The sequence below is a fragment of the Gopherus evgoodei genome, chromosome 9, assembly GCF_007399415.2.
Source record: "Gopherus evgoodei ecotype Sinaloan lineage chromosome 9, rGopEvg1_v1.p, whole genome shotgun sequence".
NCBI classification, from domain to species: domain Eukaryota; kingdom Metazoa; phylum Chordata; order Testudines; family Testudinidae; genus Gopherus; species Gopherus evgoodei.
In genome coordinates, this window is record NC_044330.1 from 79,725,051 (window position 1) to 79,746,464 (window position 21,414).

At 39.2% G+C, this 21,414-nt stretch overlaps 1 protein-coding gene across 1 annotated transcript in view; it reads right to left on the bottom strand.

Annotated features, from left to right (window-relative positions):
• LOC115657916 (connector enhancer of kinase suppressor of ras 2-like) overlaps positions 1 to 21,414 on the bottom strand; it is a 521,635-nt gene that overhangs the window by 71,991 nt on the left and 428,230 nt on the right. Inside the window, exon 15 of the mRNA XM_030576266.1 lies at positions 10,327 to 10,375. Coding sequence (XP_030432126.1) covers positions 10,327 to 10,375 — 49 coding nt within the window. The remainder of the gene's footprint in view (positions 1 to 10,326; positions 10,376 to 21,414) is intronic.

Consider the following 21,414-nt stretch of genomic DNA (forward strand, 5'->3'; position numbering starts at 1 on the left):
TGTATGTTGGGGGACAGTTCTAAATGGCAGCTTAATTTTTTTATTTGCAGCAAAATGTAGAGGCCTAAGTATCTGATTGTGAGCCCTGGTAGCAAGGGGTAGGCTGGGGTAGGCGTGATTGCGTGGTGCTCCTGACTGGGAGAGCAGCCTGAGGCAGAAGCCTCCAGCTGGCATGATATTCCAGGCAGGACTGAATCTCCATTAGACAAAACTTAAAGAAGAGAATGACCTGGAGTCATTCCTGTTTTTGCCAGGCACCCCCGACCGACCTCACCGAGGCCAGCCAGGAGCACCCATGAGATGACGATGACGGATATCAGTCATACTGTACCATCTGCCGTCCGCAAGGCAAGGCAATGGGATGCTGCTGTTTAGTGCTGCAGCACCGCGTCTGCCAGCAGCATCCAGTAGACATACTGTGTCATTGAAAAAAGGCGAGAAACTATTTTTTTCTTTTTGCTTTCATGGAGGGGGGAGGGCAATGTTTTTGACCCTTCAGGCTTTGGGAGCTCAGCCCAGAATTCAAATTGTTTTCGGAGAGTGCAGGAACTGTGGGATAGCTACAGTTGTCAGTCACCCGTCCCTCCATCAGCGTTCATTTGATTCTTTGGCTTTCTGATATGCTTGTCTCAGCTCCTTAAGTTTCATGCAGCACTCTGTTGAGTCCCTGTTGTGGCCTCTGTCTATCATGGCCTTGGAGATTTTTTCAAATATTTTGGCATTTCGTCTTTTGGAACGGAGTTCTGATGGAACAGATTCATCTCCCCATACAGAGATCAGATTCAGGATCTCCCGTACAGTCCATGCTGGAGCTCTTTTTTGATTCTGGGACTGCATGGTCACCTGTGCTGATCAGCGCTCCACGCTGGGCAAACAGGAAATAAAATTCAAAAGTTCACAGGGCTTTTCCTGTCTGCCTGGCCAGTGCATCCGAGTTCAGATTGCTGTCCAGAGCTGTCACAATGGTGCACTGTGGGATAGCTCCCGGAGGCCAATACCATTGAATTGCGGCCACACTAACCCTAATTCGAAATGGCAATGTCGATTTCAGCGCTACTCCCCTCATCGGAGAGGAGTACAGAAATTGATTTTATGGGCTCTTTATATCGAAGTAAAGGGCTTCGTTGTGTGGACGGGTGCAGGGTTAATTCAATTTAACGCTGCTAATTTCAACATGAACCTCGTAGTGTAGACCAGGCCTAATTTACAAATCTCTTATTTTAGACACAGGACACATCGGAGGGCAGGAATTTGAATCTTGAAATCCACATACAAAATGGTGCATCTGGTAATGCTGAAATGGTTACAAGTGGTGAAAGTGAGCAGATTTGTGGATTCTCTTGACACACTCTTAATTCCACATCTGAAGATAATTCCACAAAAGTGTTGTTTGCCCTTGTGAAATAGTGTACAAAATAATAAAATTACCAAAGTGACAAAACTGTAGATGATGATAATATACAGGTATTTTCCATTATTTTAAAGATCTTTAACAAATTGGTACCTTTTTATCACCAGCCTTTGAGAATCTTGACACTTAATCCCTCCCCCCCCCTTTCCCTTGCAAACCTTTTAAATAATATTGCCTTTTTATTAAAAAAAATTCCTCAAGGACAACCATACAGATTGATTTGTAATTTAAATATTGTGACAAACCAAGACTAAGCACACCTAATTTTTCATAAAACAAGGCTCAGAAAAAGCTTAATTAAGAATGTGATTTTAATAGCGCAGTGTATAGGACTCACCCTAATCTTCATTAAGAAAACCAAAAGCACAACAAACTAAAAACCAGGCCCCAGTAAACTATGATATGGGTGAAGGAGATTTAAAGGATAATTCTGAGATTGATATTTAAAATAGGAGAACCAGCCTTAGGGTACCTCAGTTCTTGAAAGATGGCAACAAACAAAGAAATTCAGGGATATACAGCTAATATGATTAAGTGACTGGAGGGACTGAATTATAAGGAAAGATTAAAAGAACTAAATGTGTGCTGCTTAGCAAAGCAGTGAATAAGGAAGAGATGTGAGAATCTTTTACAAATATCTGAATAGTGCAAACACCAAGAAAGAAGAAACACTGTTGAGGGAAATAATCCAAGGGTCAAATCCTGCTCCCTTTACTCATCTAAGTACTCCCACTAATGCCAATGGAATACTAGGATGAGTAAGAGGAGTAGGATTTGGCTCCATAAGTAATGGGATGAAACTGGATTGCAGATGAACTGGAGTCTTCCATCTCTAATTTCTGTGATTCTGTTTGTTAATTACATGTACTTTATGGTCACATTTAGACTACATATGGGATTATATTTACAAACACATGAATCACAACTCCCTGTTCATATGTGCAATGCTGAAAGAAAGCTGGGAAAGGAAGACAGAACATGTCTGAATAGCATATTAGCTAATTTACATTTATACCACATTATTTATGATCATATTATCTTAGTTTCAGCACATTCCTTTCCCACTAATCTAATTTTGCAAGGAGATGTCTCAAGTGACCTGAGCAGAATGTGAGCAGTTGGCATACTAATTAGAACCTATCCAAGTACTTTATGGCATCTCTCTACAAAGTCAGTTTGCCAAACAGTCTCATTTTCCACAGTTGTCTCTCCAGAAATCCTGTGATTCTCTCAACTTTTTTAGACTCCTTCTCTCCCTTTTATCTCCATACTTTGTCCCTCCTGAACCTTTGCAGTATTACCCAGTTCCCTGAGAAAACCACCTCTTGCTTTCCCCTCCTCCCATCTGGTTCTGTGTCCTCACTCTTAATCCATAAACTTCAAACATCATCAACTTTTTCCCCTCTGCTACTCTCCTCAGCTCTGTAAAAATCTGCTATTATCCACCCTCTTTTAAAAAGCTCTCCTGCCAGCCTAACTTCTACCCTATATATAACCTTTCATTTCCCAATAAAACCTTCCCTCATCTCTTCTTTCACCTTGCACACAATATCTGTCCATAGCACAGAAATCATACTCCACAGCAAATACAGGCAAAGGGAACCAGACCTGTAACTACTGTTCCAGCCCTTGGTTCAGTCTTGCCCTTCAGAATAAAGTCTACATCTGTATTTCAGGATTGTGGCCACTGTTTCTTTGTAATAAAAGGTGGGTACATATTTCCAACCCTCCTAGAGAGGCTAATGCAAGTGCAAGGAAAGAGAAGACGCTAAATAGTTATGCACCAGCAAAGGCAGAGACTAGTGTCCTTCATTCTAGTTAACAACAATTAAACTGTCTACAGTGCAGTTTAAAGGTAATCCACAAAGGGAAAAACATGGAGATGTGCCCAGTTTTACTTATTTTTCATGTTTATAAAAGGCCTACAACTTTTGTTTTTTCAATTTTTGCTTAATTCTTACATTTGTACCCTGAACCTTAGCTCCCCTTCTTATTTTTAACATTGTTTTGCCTGGGAATTTCTTTGTGTTTAAAAATTATTTAAAACATCATCCATCCAAACTAAGAACCCCATTGTGAGTGCAGCTTTGAGACTGTCTGTAACCAGTTGAAGATACCTATTTTTTTTAAATGTAGAGCCAGATTCAAAAGAACTATCTGCTTTGTGCCACTGTAGTAATATAAATTAACCATAAATTGGAGGAAAGATTGGTGAATCTTGTCATTAATTGGCAACTAACTTATTGGTTTCCTTTTCCAGAACATTAAAAAATATATATTTAAATTATTTTCTTTAATACATAGGCAAGCTTAAGAAATAAACTTCCAAGACATGAAACTGTAGAATTTCACTTCTGAAATGTCTAGAAAATAGATAATTTTTAAAATGTTGATTTGCTGTGAAAGCTTAGAGACAGACTGGCCATCATGGAGGTATGGAATGGGTGAGAATGGGCTGAGGCAAGTGCAGGGTAAGAAGAATAGGGAATAAGCAGAAAAGTATATGCATGTGGTTACTGGAGATACCAGGAAGGGGAAGGGTTTTGGGGGGGATACAGGAGAGTTACTGAGGATGTAGCAGGGGAAAGAATATTTGGTGGCAACATTGGTGGTGGCACTAGGCCAGAGCTATAAGTAGAATTTAGAGGAAGCATGTCACAGGCAGGATACTTGTATTGAGGGGATGAAGGCTGTGCCCACTGAAAAGCAAATCACAAGAAGCTATTTTCATAACTCTTTTGCAGGGATTCATATGAAATGGGACACACAAAGGGATTCAATGGCCATGTAATTAGGTGGGACACAGCTTTAGTGTTAGATTAGAAATGGCAGGGATGTGTCCTTTCTAGTGGTATAATTCATTTGTGATGCTCACTTGTCTCTCAGATGTTCAGTTTGTTTTTCACTTAGTGCATTTGAATGCTCAGAAAACATAAAAATGTCAGCAAGTTTTTCCAAACTTTATTATTGCCGTATTTCATATACCCACAAGCATTTATTTTGATGGAGTATTTTTATATATTCTAAAACAGAAGGAGGAAAAATAAGCTTATCATAGTACTGATAGAAATGTTTTCGTTAAATCTAATTGTCCAACTGATGGAAGAAGTAAACAAATAGGTGTTTAAAGTGAGATATTAATAACTTACATAAGTTATTTTATAAACATATTCAATTTATGAAGAGTCCCCTGAAGAGCTTTTTTGTTAACTTTATTTGCATCTAACTGTAGAGGCACGTGATGAAATGCCCCTCCCCCACATATAAATGACAATTATGAAGTAACTTCCATGGATCTTTTACAACAGTGCTACAATCAGATGTTCATTGGAGATATGACTTTCTGGAGAACAAGTCTGTCTAGTCTCATGAGCTTGCTGCCATTTGTTACTGAAACTTATAATAAACAGCAAGTTGAAAAATCAGGCCATGGAGCTGACAGAAAAATTTGAAGTGTTCAGATTGTAGGCACTAAGGGCTGGTCTACACTATGGGGGAAAATCGATCTTAGATACGCAACTTCAGCTACGTGAATAACATAGCTGAAGTCGAAGTATCTAAGATCGAATTATTCACCGTCCTCACGGTGCGGGATCGATGTCCGCGGCTCCCGCTGTCAATTCCGCAACTCTGTTTGGGTTGGCGGAGTTCCGGAATCGATATAAGCACGTTCGGGGATCGATATATCGCGTCTAGATGAGACGCGATATATTGATCCCCGAGCAATCGATTGCTACCCGCCAATACAGCGGGTAGTGAAGACGTAGCCTAACAGTGCAGCTGAAACTGTAAGAACAAAAACACTTTTAATTTAGCTTTAAGATGGTGGTGGTGTGTTCTCTCTTTGGTATGAGGAAGCCGCCCACAGTCTGATGTGATGAATCAGGTCATATGAGGATTTTCTTGCCTAACACTTCACCAATTAAAATAACAATTTTTCACAGCTGTCTGCTTTTGGATTTTTTTTCACCATGAACTAATTAAAGTAACAAAAATTGGTAACAAAAAAAATCAGGCATCTGGCATTTAAACTCCAAACAAATTTTCTCCAGGATTCTTCTTTCCCCATTTGTTCTATTACTTCTCTAGATACTGTATTTTTCTTAGCTCCCTACCCACTTTTAATTACTTTGTTAGCCTTTTATGTTTTTCTAGCTTTCCCCCTATTTTACCAGAAGTGGCTTCTCACTTCTAACTGAAGAGAGAGACTCACTGGACATCTTCATGTTAGAGGAGTCCAGTATGATGCTATCCAATGTCAGGTAAGCAATTTCATTCATAACTGTGAAAGCCAATCAGCACTGAGTTTTTGAAAAATGTGGAGTTGGGTTCAAATTGATATAATCTGCCATTCTGATTGTCTATTCAACACTCTTTTGAGGAACCTAAATTTTGTCTTGCAGAATAGGTAGTACTCTTCTCTCCCAGTGTCTTCTCTGGTGCATAAAGTATCAAGAACATGCTGGAGGCCAAGGCTTTACACAATTTTTAAATGGCTAGTTTAATGTAGGGTTGTTATTCCTAAATTCATGAGTTAATATCTCATTGGTACTAGAGACAAGAGTACTTGAGTAACTTCAGCAAAGACTTACACATGTGATTAACTTTATGCACTGTGAGCAGATACATAACAACACTCAGTCAAATACACAATCACCGTATGAGCAGGATTGCTGCCTAAATTAGTAATTTCAGACAGCAGACTATCAATTATGTTTACATCTTACCAATATGGAGCAGCTTGAGCAGCTTTTGTCATGAACTAGACACAAGAGGACAGATACTCAGATATAGCTGCTCAGCTTCACTGGAGCTACACCAGTTTACACTAGCAGAAGATCTGTCTGCAAAAACCTGATTCTCTACTCCTTGGCACCTGTGTAGTCAATTACACTGCACAGTGGGAGACACCTTATCAGATCAGAATTGTAATATTTTTTACTCACTAGGATATTCACTTTGCATTGAGGTAATTTACTGTACAAGACACATGGCAGTGGAGAATCAGGCCCAACATAGTCTAGATACTCCCCATCTTGGATATCTATATTGGTTACAGGATAAGAAAAAAAAATGTTGAATTGAAGATTAAACCCTAAAATTAATTTTTTATGCAAGGCATTGATGAGTACATTTTAAAACAGTGTAGCTCCCATTTTGAAAATAACCACCAACCAGTATCAGAGATGAATGCCAATTCTAGGAACTTACATCAGGCCTCTTTAAGCCATTATTCCTACTGTCACCTGAAAACATCCAAGTAGTAGCTACACTTATAGCTGTTTGACTTATTCCCTTTCTTTTCTTATTGTTACTCATCCATTAAAGGATATTTGTGAACCATGTTTCTGTTTCTCTGTAAAATTATTTAGCCTAAAACTACCAAACCTTAGGTCCGTGTGGGAGTATGATCATGTAGAAAAAATTAAATTTTTTAAAATAGTGGTGTGGAATTACCTAAAGTAACTATTTTTAGAGTCAGGCAATAAAAGATCACCCTTAAACTAAAGTTGCACAGACTAACAGTAACATTACACAGATTATATATATATATATATATGTGCGCATCTGTTTTTGCAAATTATCACTAGTTTTATATGCCAGATAGCACAGAAATTCTTGGAAATAACATGTTATCTTTCCATTTGTTCAGAAGGTAATGTGTTTTTTATGTTCTGAAATGTCAGACTAGGACAAAAAAGGAAAATTAGTTATTTACAGTGGTCCATGAGACTGGTGACACTGTTTCTGTAAGTCAATGAAAAACACACAGTATATGTCATTGTAGTGGGCCAGAAGTGTCCAGTGCATCCCTCATGGCCTACAGGCAGCCTGTCTCATTTCCCTTCTTGGATTGTTCAAGAAACTAAAAATCACTTGTCTATTCCCATCTGTTCTCTGATTGTGCTTTATTACTTTAACAAACAAAAAATAAAGTGTTCAAGTCTATCCAAAAGTCCACAGAAACAAAGATGTTTCTTCTTTCTCTCCTTCCTGCCTGGACTTCGCCTGCTTTGGAAGGCCACTCCCAGGCCCCACCTGGCTGGAGTCTGAGGGCATTGCTACACTGGAGAGTTGCAGCGCTGGTGATGGGGTTACAGCGCTGCAACTCACTCTGTGTCCACACTTGCAAAGCACGGCCAGCGCTGCGACTCCCTGGTTGCTTGGGGTGTAGTGATTCCAGCGCTGGTGATGCAGCGCTGGTCATCAAGTGTAGCCACCAAAAATGCTGTTATTGGCCTCCAGGGTATTAGGAGGTATCCCAGAATTCCTGTCCACAACAAACTGGAAGAATGGCTGAACTCCGATCTCCCCGTAGCTACTTAGCTAAAAAACAAACACAGCTGCTCTTTGCTCCAGCGAGCGAGCGAAGGCAGAGGAATTGCTTTGGAATGTTCACAGCTGTTTGCTTGAGGAGAGAGGGCAGGGGTAGCCTTGAGCAGCTGCTTATATGGTCTAAAGACTATTTAGGAGTGCATAATTTGCATTTAGTGAATAAGAGACAGGTGGGGGAAAGGTCAAAACTTTTAAAACGATTGAAGGTAGGCACTGTGTATCTTCCAGTCCTTAGAACTTGCAAGGCAGGGAGCTGAGAACAGTGTCAGCTCCAAAAATCCACTCTCTCTGTCTCCCCCACGCTCCCTGTCACACTCCACCCCACCACCCTCTTTTGAAAAGCACGTTGCAGCCACTTGAACGCTGGGATAGCTGCCCACAATGCACCACTCCCAACAGCGCTGCAAATGCTGCAAAGGTGGCCACACTGCAGCGCTGGTAGCTGTCAGTATGGCCACACTTCAGCGCTTTCCCTACACAGCTGTACGAACACAGCTGTAACTCCCAGCACTGCACATCTCCAAGTGTAGCCATACCCTGAGTCCTAACTCCCAGGACTCCCTAATAGAGCCCGCTCACTCCTAGCAGTCTCTAATCTCTCAGCAACATTGAGTCAGCTGTCTTGATTTAAAAAAGCATCTTTTATCTGGTCAAGACATAAGGTCTCACATGTTTAGCTGTTAAAAACGGGAAATCTGGTCACAAAAAACATGTCATCTACTCAAAGTCTTCTAGCTACTTGCATACATGCCTGTCCTTGCAGATGGCATGTTATCTTCTCTCAGGTTTTTCTAATCCTCATTCTGAGATACAGATATTAAACAATGAGTTTAATTGGGAAATCTTTCAGTCTTATAAATGGTCATCATTCTTACAGAAAATCCCAGTACCAAGGACTAGCTCTTTATACCTTTTCAGAGGCCTTATCTAGACTAAGATTTAAAGGTGTGATGTTATCAATTAATTCTTAAGAGCCTTTAAAAGTCTGTTTCTTGTTTCAAAGCTTGAAGAAAACTTTAATCACCAAATCCACTTGCTTATACAATTTGCTACAAATGCTGATCTTAATTTGAACAGAAAGCAAATTCAAGTAATAAGCAAAAAGTGATTGGACACCAAGGCATTTTGTCCAGCGCACTTCAGTTCTGTTTATTAAGTATGTGTGCTATGCAGTGCATAACCAGAAGGAAATGAAAATTCATATCAGTCTGGCAGAGGACTATATTGTGCCCTCAGCTATGTGGATGCAACTTCCAATGAATTCAACAGAATTTTTGCATGTTGTCTCTGAAGGCTGAATTCTGACCAAAGAAACCATGGACAAAAATCAGCAAAGAAAATCAAATACAATTTTCTCTTATGTAGACATAATTTTAAAGCTATATATTTAGGTGGATTAAAGCTAACGTGCCTAGTAGACAGATTAGGAATCAAGCGAAGTGGGTTCTACTCCTGGCTTTGCCACTGATCTGCTAAGTGACCTTGGTCAAGTGGCCTCACTGCTCTGCGCCATTCTATAGTTTCCCTGTCTGTAAAACGGGATAACGATACTGACTTCCTTCGTAAAGTACTTTTAGATTTACAGATGAAGTAAGTATTATTTAAATTAAACCTTATTATCTGTTTATTACATTTAAGTAATTAATAAACAAAATAAGCGAAGTAGGGCTTGACTGTATAGTTACCACAAGTTATGGGGCAGCATAATTATATTAACCCAGAAAGAGACTAGGAACTGAATTGTAGTGCAAAGTGAAAATTTCCTCTTCTCCATTGCTGCTGGGGGAAGTAATTTGGCACAGATGTGCCAGCTGGTGTGTTAGGAGGAAGAGTTAGGATTCCTCCTACTCCCAACCCTCTTTTGCATGGGGTTGGAGTGGTGAATAGTGGTCTTGCAGGAGCTGCTCCCAAGCCCAGCACAGTAATCTGTAAGGCAGATAGACAGTGTAGGAGACTGAGGGGTCCTTTTTATTTCCTGAGTCCCTGGCAGGGCATACAGGGCAAGCCAAAACTTTAAACTAAAGAAGGGAAGAGAGACATTTTGATATAAAAATCCTGGCATTGTTTAAAAATCACATGCAGTGAAGAATTTTAGAAATATAAGGACAAAATAAAGTAAACCTCTCTCCCAATACTCCTGCATGCCTTGGAAAATTTACACGATTCCTTCCAATGCCTAATCCACCATCTTTGCAGGTAATTTGAATGCACTTTCAATGTTTTGAGCTTTAAAGCATGCCCTGGACTACTTGTTTTTTTTTGTAAATATAATGTTGCCCATCGTTTCTGTATTACTTGAGAAATCTTGACTTTTCAAATCTTTCATCAGTACAGACAAAACTCAAAGACTATAATACCTTGTGTATCCTTTACATCAAGATATGACAGTGAAACTTAGATTGTAAGCTCTTTGGGGCCGGGACTGGCTTTTCTCTTCTGAGTATGTACAGCGCCTCGGGGGTCCTGGACCATGACTAGGGGTCTTAAGCATTATTATAATATAAACAAATAAATATGTAATAATGAAATTAGATTGTTTGGAATATTTCTGTTTTTAAAGTAGTGCAATAATTATTTACCTTCCTCATGGATGTGCTCCCTTGATGGTCACTGGCAGAACTAGCGTACCTATGACAGAGATGAAGATTTTAGAATGTAAAAGAAACAGAACATGAATAAAAATGACATATATTCAGGCATGTGTCGTGATTTAACTGCATGACTCCCAGTGATGGTAAATGCAAATCATGTAGCTAAATTTCTGTGCAGCACTTTGAAAATATACCTAATATATGCAGTTTATACAACTGAAGTAGTAAAAATGAATTCAGGTCCATCTTCAACATTCTGATTTACAAATAGACAAATTCCGTGTAAGAAAGTCTGATCCCTTTGCAAGTCTTTGTCCTAACAATCTTCAAAGTTAATTAACTGAGGTCTGGCTAATGCAAATATTGACAAAAATAAAAGATTTAAAAAAAGTATTTGAAGTGACTCTTTCCTCTGTGTCTTTAGTGAGTCTTGTATGTACTAGGTTATAAATTCTTTACAGTATGCATCACCTTGATATCTGTGTCTTTTACCAATGGGACTTTATATGGCTGGAAGAGGGCCATACCAGCCATTGAAACCTTCAGGCCAAAAGAGGGCACCAGAAGATATAGTTAGTTGGTTGGCTGGTTAGTGTGATGCTGACAGACCAGGTTCCAGCTCATGACAACACTCCAGGCCTCACTGAACACTTGCAAATGCATTGCTGGAAACCTGTCTTACTTACCTGTGTGTTAGCATTATTAAAATAGATATTAGATAAACACATTTTTATCAATGTAATAGTGTTTAGACTTGATAAAATGCTTGTAGGATGCTGCATGTATTAATCTCATTTGTAACCTCTGTAGCCCATGGTGTAAAGTTATATTGAGTGTTTGCATTGTAAACCTCTGTTACTGCGTAACTCACCAAACAGGAAATGAAGCATTAATGCAAAGGGCTTATCCTGCGTACAAAATGGCCTATTGAAGACAAAGGAGGTATGGTGTAGCATCTAAGGAGAGAATCCCTGTTGACTGCATTCCTAATTACCTCCAAGGAGGACAGACCTATGCATGAACTCATCCCATCAGTTTGGCCCCTGGAGTAGAGGGGATAAAAATCCCTGACAAGGAGAAACTGAATCTCCTTTACGCTGTTTGTACTGTGAGGGACAAAGATTCCTAGACATAAGCAAAGAGATCCCCATGCGGCTTGGCATGGGGTTAGTCCTGAAATAAATTTTGGTCTGACAGATTACTACAACTGTTACCTTTTGAATCACAGACTGAAACTCATTGCATATTGTGGCAGAGCTCTGACCTTGCCCACATGAGTCCTGCACTTCTAGGCAGTTTATGCTAGCCTCAGTGGCTCACTGTGACCCTTCACATAGCCCTTCTCTCTAGGGCCAGAGTTATAGTCTACTGAGCCCTTCTCATCATAGGCCTGCAAGGAGGTTGGTGAGAGAACTTCCCACAGTCTCTGTTGTCTCTGGGGGCTTATTTCAGAACAGTTTAGCCTCCTGTCCTGACAGGGGCCTGACTTCCCCTCCCAGGAGATGTTCCTGTAGTGGTGGGTTGAGGGGAACCCGGGCCCACCCTCTACTCCAGGTTCCGGCCCGAGGACCCTAATGGTAGTAGCTGTTGGCAGCCAACCTTTCACTGCCAGGGTTGCTACATTTCCCTGGGCCACTTCCCCACAGCTCTCCTGCTTCTCCCTTCTTCACCCTTACCTTAGGGCTCCCTTAACAATGGTTTGAGGGTGTCTTCATTAACCAGCCCATCAACCACACTTCCTCTCCCCTGGCTCTCTTCTGCCTAACTGGAGTAAGCCCTTTTTATAGTATCAGCGGGGCCTTAATTAGAGTCAGGTGGTCACATTAGCTTAATAGCCTCACCTGACTCTTTGCAGGTTAATTAGAGTCAGGTGTTCTCATTAGCCTGGAGCAGCCCCTGCTTTGGTCAGTCAGGGAACAGAAAACTATTAATCCAGTGGCCAGTATATCTGCCTTCTGCTATTCTGCTGTATCCAACTGGCCAGGGTCTATCACAGTATATATGCTTGCTTGTTTTAACTTATAAATAACTTTTTCATTTTCCTAGTTAATAACCCTTTACTTAGTTTACCACAGGATTGGCTACAAGCATTGTCTTTGGTGTGAGATCTAAAGTACAAATTGACCTGGGGTAAGTGACTGATCTTTGGGACTGGGAGCAATCTGAACATTTTGTGATCTTTGGTGTAAGTGACAATTTATCACACAGTTCATCTTACCTGGGTGGCAAGATAACCTGGAGTGTAAAAGGGGACTGTCTGTGACTCCATTATAAGGCTATTGTAGTACTTCAGGAGTCCACATTTGTTACTGGCTTGGTGAAATCTAATTATAGAACATTCAATCAGTTTGGGGTGTCTGTCCTTCTTTTTGACAGTCTGCCCTGAGGTTGGCAATCTCAGTTATGAACTACTCCAGACATCATGACAGGTAGATAGAACATTTTTATTCACATAAAGCAGCATTTTCTTGGCTTCTTCAGAAAAAAATACAGTAATACTGGTCCAAATTGTGAGTTTTGCTTTAAATGTCACCTATGTTTTATGATGTTAGTCTCTAGACATGTTTGATTGTGCCCTGTACAAGTAATTTTGTTCAACACACTAAGCTGTGTAAATTTGTCATTTTATCCCATATAATTATACAGTCATAACAGGGATAATTTGTGTTATTTCCTGTGCCTTTATTTTAGCAACATGTAAGGACACTTACATATACACTGATACTAGCAATTGTGGTGCCAAAAGAACTAATTTGACAGGACTGGTAGGTAACACTTTTGTCACTGAGAGAAGATCCTAAACCTTTTCTCTCATTCTTATCATCTTGTATCAGATTTTGTAACACTGTTTCATGAGCCCTCATAATCTGTTAGACAGTCGATACTTCTCTAATGTGCCATTCAGCAACTCTTCCCTCACATTATAGCTGCTAAAACATTGCTTAGTAGGACATGTAATGACACAGATGGTGACCTCTCTGACTTTTCCTCTCTAAATCTTTCAGTTTGAGTTTTTCAGAGAATCATATTATCACACCAACAAGGCATGTATAAAGCATTGACACATACCTAAAATAGGTTCTCTGTTCTCTCCATTTTCATAGTAAATAAACAAGAATCTGTGTGTGCCTCTCATCTACTTGATAGAGAAATCGCCAAGAATATAAAACAGACACTCCAGAGAAATCAAAATAAGGAAGTCCAGAGAGGGAAGAACAGTATAGAGATTCAGAAAGCCCCGAACGTCCTCTACCACTGATGACCTAGCATTATATTCTTGGCTGGCAAACATGGTATGCAACTGTCACATCTGCCCTCAGAAAACAGTGGTCATCATGGCCAGTTCTTCCAGACCCAGAAGCTGCCTATGGCAGGGAAACTGGGGACTCACTTTTAGATAGAAAATGAAAACTGAATTAACTGCCACAACATAATCTCTGTTTAGGGCCTTATTCCTGCTGGTATTGAACTCATTGCTATTGCTCTTATTTTCCACAGGTTCTGTGGTACAATTTGCAGCCTTTTGTAGGGTGCAGCTTGGAGCCACACCACACTGGGGAAGCATCAGGAGGATTTGCCTTTCAAGAGGCAGAATCTCTCTGAGGCTAGTGCACACTCTGCACCATCCATTAAGGTGGCATCAGTTAGTGCCTTGATGCACTGATCCTGCTTGGCAAGTCAGTGAAGAGAGGGAGCAAGACTACCAATCCATGCTCAGAGAGATTACTATTGTACTTGGCCCTTGTACAAACAGGGGGAGACTTCTTGCCCATCTCCCCCCACAGCCTCCCTATGAACTCACACGTTGCTAAATTACAGGTAGCATATTTGAATAAAGCAATGTTAGTAACTGCATAAGGTGCTTTATGTGAACAATTTGGTGTGCTGAACTGACATTACCATACTTAGGAACAACTAAAAGGACTAATTGGTATTCAGTCTCATTTAGGATCCTGACGAGCTGGCAACAACAAACAAGCCAAATTAATCATAGAATTGGGATTTAAGCATGCTGTCAGTAACTCATGCTTTACTACTTGGTATGGCATTGAATAGGAAACTTGCTGCCATGAAAATATGCAATATCTGGTGGTCTGTGCCCTCAAATATTCACATATACATGACAGGTTTCAGAGTAGCAGCTGTGTTAGTCTGTATCCACAAAAAGAACAGGAGTACTTGTGGCACCTTAGTTAGAGACTAGCAAATTTATTTTAGCATAAGCTTTTTCATGGGTTACAGTCCACTTCATCAGATGCATAGAATGGAACATATTGTAAGAAGATATACATACATATAGAGAACATGAAAAGGTGGAAGTTGCATACCATACCAACTCTAAGAGGTTAATTAATTAAGATGAGCTATTATCAGCAGGAGGAAGAAAACTTTTGTAGTGATAATCAAGATGGCCCATTTCAGACAGTTGACAAAAAGGTGTGAGGATACTTAACATGGGGAAATAGATTCAATTTGTGTAATGACCCAGCCACTCCCAGTCTCTATTCAAGCCCAGATTAATAATATCTAGTTTGCATATTGATTCAAGTTCAGCAGTTTCTCACTGGAGTCTGTTTTTGAAGCTTTTCTGTTGCAAAATTGCCACCTTTAAGTCTGTTACTGAGTGACCAGAGAGATTGAAGTTTTCTCTTACTGGTTTTTGAATGTTATGATTCCTGATGTCAGATTTGTGTCCATTTATTCTTTTGTGTAGAGACTGTCCAGTTTGGCCAATGTACATGGCAGAGGGGCATTGCTGGCACATGATGGCATATATCACATACTTGTGGCTAGCTCTTTTCCTCCAAGTTAGTTCCTGCTCCTCTTGAGTCTGATGTTGCTGAGGAGACAGACTATAGGCTTTTAATTTGATGGATTTCTGTGCACGAAAAATTGGAGCCGTACATGCTGTGGCTTTTTCCCCACAGGTTGTACTGTTAAATTTGGTTTCCAAAAAAGTGTCTTTATTAATTATTATTATATTAAACATTTATTAAAAATGTTTAAAACAATTAGTCTACATAAAGCACAGACATAAATTTGCCTTACACAGGAAAAATACCATTCTGAAAGACAGTCTTATGTGGAGAGTAAGAATCTTTTCTTAGATTCTTGACTGGATTCAGCTTGAACTCCTTTGGAAGATCATTAATCATGTTCAGCCTCACAAGTTATATAAGAAACTGGAATAAAAACATAGGGCCAAATTTTACTCTCACTGAATTCAGTGTGAGAACAGAATTAGTCCCTTCACCTTTATCTCATATAGTTGTTTTAACATGTTGCAATGCATTTAATTGTGTGATGCCTTTGGAGACAGTTTATGTGGATCTAACCTATACCTTCAGGAGTATATTGATAATGAAGTCCTATTCCATTCCTTTAATTCCTTTTTGACTTGAGAGTTATGATAATCTTAGTGGAAGTGTTTAAGAATCTCTGTTCTATGAAAGTACAGTTTTTCCCTGAAAAAGTTACTATGTAAAAATGGCCCCATCCTAATCAATCTGCTCTCCGTGCATACTTAGAAATATATCCACCAATTTTATAATTATTTGTATTATGATTAAGATAATTTTGACTACTAATTAATTCTACAGACTGACCTAAATTCTCTTTTGGCTTGCATATCAACAGTATTCCTAACTAAATTCTGATTGCAAAATCTTTTTTGTTGGTAATGTATGATCCAGAAAGAACTCATTTTGGTGTTCAGCTTTTAGCTTGAATCTGCAAAACTGGCACTTCTCTTCTGGAGCAGGTTTTTAATAAAGTTACTTTTCAGAGCAGAACCATACTTGAAAGATGTTTCTTTGAGATCTCACAAAGGACACCTCATTCACAGCTGAAGTCAGTCTTGCATCACACTGCATTGCTAACCTTTAGTCTTGTAATTTTGCTTCCACCCACAGTAACAATCATTTTACACCCAAAACTTAATGTGATAAAATACTTTGAAAAACAGTCAATTCACACATGGAGTAAACACTCCTTAATAGTTTATATTGTCCATGTTAAAAGCAGGGGATAGCCATGAGTATGCTGGGTGGGGCATTCATTAACAGGTTTTGGGGTTTTTTGGAACAATGCACCCTCATGGGGTGCAATGCTGCCAAAGCAGTCTGGAGCATTGCTCTGGCACCTAAAATCCAGGATGGAGATATGCTCCAGTCCTTTGGAAAGCTACGCTCTGGCAGCTCTGCCTGATCCTTCCTACCCACAGAATCCTTTGGCAGCGTGGAGCCCAGGGAGAGCTAGAACCTTGGCAGCAACCCCTGGCTGCTCCCTCCCTCATAGGCAGTGTGTGTGCATGCATTGTTCCTGTAAGCATGTGTGTATGAGCTCTGTGTGTGTGTGTGTGTGTGCGCGCACTCTACCTGCATGTGAGACAGAGCTGTCCCTGTGTGTGTGTGTACATGTTTTCCCTGTATGCACGTGTCAGCTGTGTGTGTGTGTGTGTCTGTGTGTGTGTGTGTGTCCCTGTCCATCTCTGCGATGTGGTGGGAGGAACACTAGCTAAGCAAGATAATTTCTTTATGGACTTTCATTTCATTTAGTAATTGGTTAATATTTAAAATTATTACATTTTTGTTGGTTTGGTGACACCGCTTGCTTGACTAAGTACATTTCCTGCAGATTTATGTAGACTCTACATTATGTTATGGTGAGTGGCTGTACACGGACAATATTTAATGCATGTGGAGGCTTAATTGTTTTAAGTCATTTGCAGCATAAATGATTTGCTGTGATATCAGACCTTTGGTCACTGCTCATCCACCATAAATTGGGGCCCACCTAATTTTCCATTCCTAGCTATGTCACTGATTAAAAGTAATTTCTTTTCACATTCAGTGGCAAAGAGTCATTAATGACCATGTTTCAAAAACATACGTAGCATGAATTCTACATAAGTCCTGAAACTTTACCATCATGTACAATTATGTGGGTGAAGTTTCAAATTGTTCTTTCTTTTCTTTTGGCAACTGTTTCTTAGTCATAACACTGCTTATAGCGAACACAGCACTATCTTCTCTCCTAAATTCAGATTATTATGAGGCTTAAAAGTAATTAGTAGTTACAGAAGAGTCAATATCAAAGTGTAGAGAGCCCGGTAAGAAAAAAATGACATTTTGGAAATGAAACTGAAAGCATATGTAATGTGTTGGTGAGATAAATAGAAATGTCAGAGGCTTAGCTACATAGGACATAAGGGTAGCTTACAAAGAAAGCACATGTAAGGCAAATTGCAGAGACAATGCTCACACCATGTAAAATTCACATTCTCTCAAGCAAAACATCCATGGATAAGCCAAAGAAAATAGAAAAGCAGAGGAACAAAGGTCAAAGGAAAATTATTTCTGATATTTAAACTTGATAAATTAACATTTTGACACATACGTGTACTAAAAGCAGCTTGGGATAGACAGAAGCAGAGGATAATCCTTATTAGAAAGTCATATAGTAACATTACATCCAGTTACAAAGTACTATTTTTAAAGTAAATAGTTTAGAACAGAATTTTGTAACTTTAAACAATGTCCTAAATCCATTTAGTCACAAAATTAATCTTTCATATTTATAGCAAATACTCATGGAAAGATACTGAATCAACTAGTTAGCGGATTGAAATCTTCCACATATTCACTGAACTTAATACAACTTGGGCAGAAGCAATAAAAGCTTCCCTTACCATAACTCACTAATGTGCCTAATCCCTGCTCTATACAGATTGTTGTTCAGTCTCTATTAGTGGGCCGCTCTGCTGAAACATACAAGGGTACCATTTCTGATGCTGACCATGCTGGTGCTAACCCATTGGGGGCCCTAAACAGGAATATTTTTGCTCCCCTAATACTAAAACAGGCAAGTTCTTATAATAAAAAGCTAATGGTGGCCCATTGAGCTGCTTGGGGACCTTAAGCAATTGCTTAGTCTGCGTATGCCTACTGTCGGCTTTGGTGATCCCTGTCCACTACAAACTGGACTAATACCACAAACACTTTTCACATAATCCTCCAAAAACTCACGGAATGATGATATCTTTCAGTACAAGCTGCTGGGTGAGCTTTAAATGTTTTGATGTTCAGTACAGGAAAGCCCCCTAAAACATGGATCTGAGGCTAGTCGTAAAGGAAACTCCACTAATTCACTAAGTTTTATTCTAGTATATTGCCACCAGTTTAATAGACAACACCAGTGTCATCAATGATGGCAGTGGAGTTCTAGGAACCATGTTTGTTGGGATTTAAAAAAAGTGTTATGGGAGCAAAGGAAAGAAGAGGGATGTTAGAAGGAAGTGGTTAAGTGAGGAGGGCGAGATAAGAGGTCATACAAATAATTATGTCAAAAACAAGAGAAAATGCAGAGAGTAGGCTTCAAAAGATATAGATATATTACTGGATAAGCACCCAAAATTTTACAGGATCTATTAGAACAATACATCCAAACCATCTGAATTTCACCCATTGCTAATAAATATATCCAAACATATTGAATCTAGGAGCTAGACTGCTGACTTTAGATATAGATGTTTTCATACAGACCAAATTACATGTGGCTCTCCTAAAAAGGAAGGGTGTAACTTAATCCACAGCTTCTATAAACACCAGGACACAATGCTACAATCACATTTGGCTTCAGTTTTAATTTTGCCCAAGTAATGAGCGCAGGATTGGAGCTGCAGTTTTTAATGCTGATGATTTCAAAACTATTCTATCAAATGTGTCCTCTTTAATCCATGGCAGTGAACAAGTCAGTTCTGTTGCTTTGTGAGCCAAAAGTTAGCACATCCCTGAGGCAGGTTAATGAAGGCTGCAGTAAACAGTCAGAAATAGTTATGTAATTTGCTAACTGGATTAGCTCAAATGACTCCAGCCATCTGAGCTTTCACCTGTAAAACATCAGATATAACTGAATTAGTAGTAGTAGGGATTTTTCAGACTTATGCAGTGTAGTAGAAGAAAGCTAAAATCATGCTGAGTTGACCCAAATTGGGCTGTTGTTTTCTCTTAATCACAGATGGTAAGGATAATCCCCCCAAACTTTTTCCCTTTCATTACTGCCTTTTTGGCTTTGTGTCACTGACACTATTCCTTCATCTCGGAAAGAATAGAACACAGTTGAGGCCCATCAATGCTGTTATTTAATCAGCCAAACAGGTGCCTATGGAGTGATGCGATGTTGCAACCTCTGAAACTAAGTGCATTGCCTTTGCAATATGCTGAATCACTAGGGAATGAAATGATGTATCTGAAAATCATATAGAAATCTCAGGAATGGCAGTGCAGCGTGGTACAGAAAATCCACAAAATTTGGTCCAGCTAATCAGCTGTATTTGATTGTGTAGCTGGAATAGTCTGAAGGATAAGAACTAGAATTTACAAACATATTTTTAAAAATATTCCCAGTAGTTGTGCTACATAGGACTCTTCTGCAACTAGCACAGACTTCCTCAACTTCATGTGCACACCTTACAAGCCTAAAAAAATAAAAATAAAAATGGAAGTGCAACTGTGCTAATTAAAACAGTCCATTTTAAGTGGCTGATACAAATGGACCTCTAAAATTCCAGATCTCTCTGATAGAACTGCAAAAATCCAAGCATCCTTGATGTCAAAGACAAGTATATCCACTTATGCGTGAAGAATCACTGGTACAGTGATTAACCCATATTTTCTATTTATGCAAAAAGAAATCCTACTTACAACAATTCCTCTAACAAATTGAAATAATTTGTTAATTCTGCATGTACCAGATATCACCAAATGAATGCAACTGCTAATACAGAACGACCACATAAGGGCTACATGAAGAGCTGTTCTGCATGTGGTGTCACTCAGATAAATTCATAGTCTACTCTGATTTCTCTTTACCAACATGATTTTCATTTTTCAATAGAGAAAGTTAATAAATAAATTGCCCTATAAATATTATTATGGGCCAGCTCTTCATCTGGCATAAATTAGCATCACTCCATTGAAATCCGGAGTTGCACTGATTTACACCAGCTAAGGATTTGTGCTAATACGTTAAGTATTCCTTGGTCATGTGACTAACTGCTGAAGAAGTGAAGCCTCATAGCTGGCGTTTACACACACCAGGGAACAAAGTTTAGTTCACCTAATTTTATCATCCTATTTCTCTTTGTATCACCTTCATGGTCATTAAATCTATCATTAAAGGAAAAGTCACAATTGTGCCAGAGCAACCTAACCCCCTTTCTAACTCTTAGTAAAACTGCTATCATTTTGGCTTCTCCACAGCTGACAGGCTGCAGTTAACAAATCTTGAAATAATGGCCATGAGTTTGGTCTAGAAGATAAGAACATTACCGTGAATATTGTGACATCACATCACTCCACAGGCACCTGTTTGGCTGATTAAATAACAGCATTTGATAGGCCTTAATTGTGTTTCATTCTTTCTGAGATGAAGGAATAATTAGTGACACAAAGCCATAAAGGGACTAATAAAAAGGAAAAAGTTGTGAGGATCCTCCTGAGCTTCTGATAATAAGAGAAAATGACAGCTTAATTTGGGTCAAGTCAGCATGATTTTATCTTTCTTCTGCTATATCTTATTCTCCACATAATATTGCAGAAGTCTGAAAAACATCCCTACTACTAATTCAGTTCTACCATTTATCTAGTATTGGTATATAGATTGGATGATGGTAGGAATGTATCTTGTTGAAATATACATTTTAATACCTCTGGTTAGCTACTGCCTACTCCACTGGTACTGGATAGAAGTTTAAATGATTATTAATTATTGTCCATAGTAATAAACATTCTCTATAGTGCATTACAAACAGCTAAGGTATGTTCTCCAATAACTCTGGGATCAAACTGGAGGCTCATCCTTTCTCTTATTTTTATTAAATGATTTGACCAATGAGCAAGACCCAAAAGTATTTGCTGATGACTCCTGCTTGTAGTTTTCTCTTATTTATGGAAGTCACAAGGCGAAAAAAGCTGCTAATTGAGGTGGAGGTGACTAAATGTTATGTGATCAGCTTTTTAAAGAGACTGATTTTGTTGCATAGTTTCTGAATGGCAACACTATAGTACAGGGGTC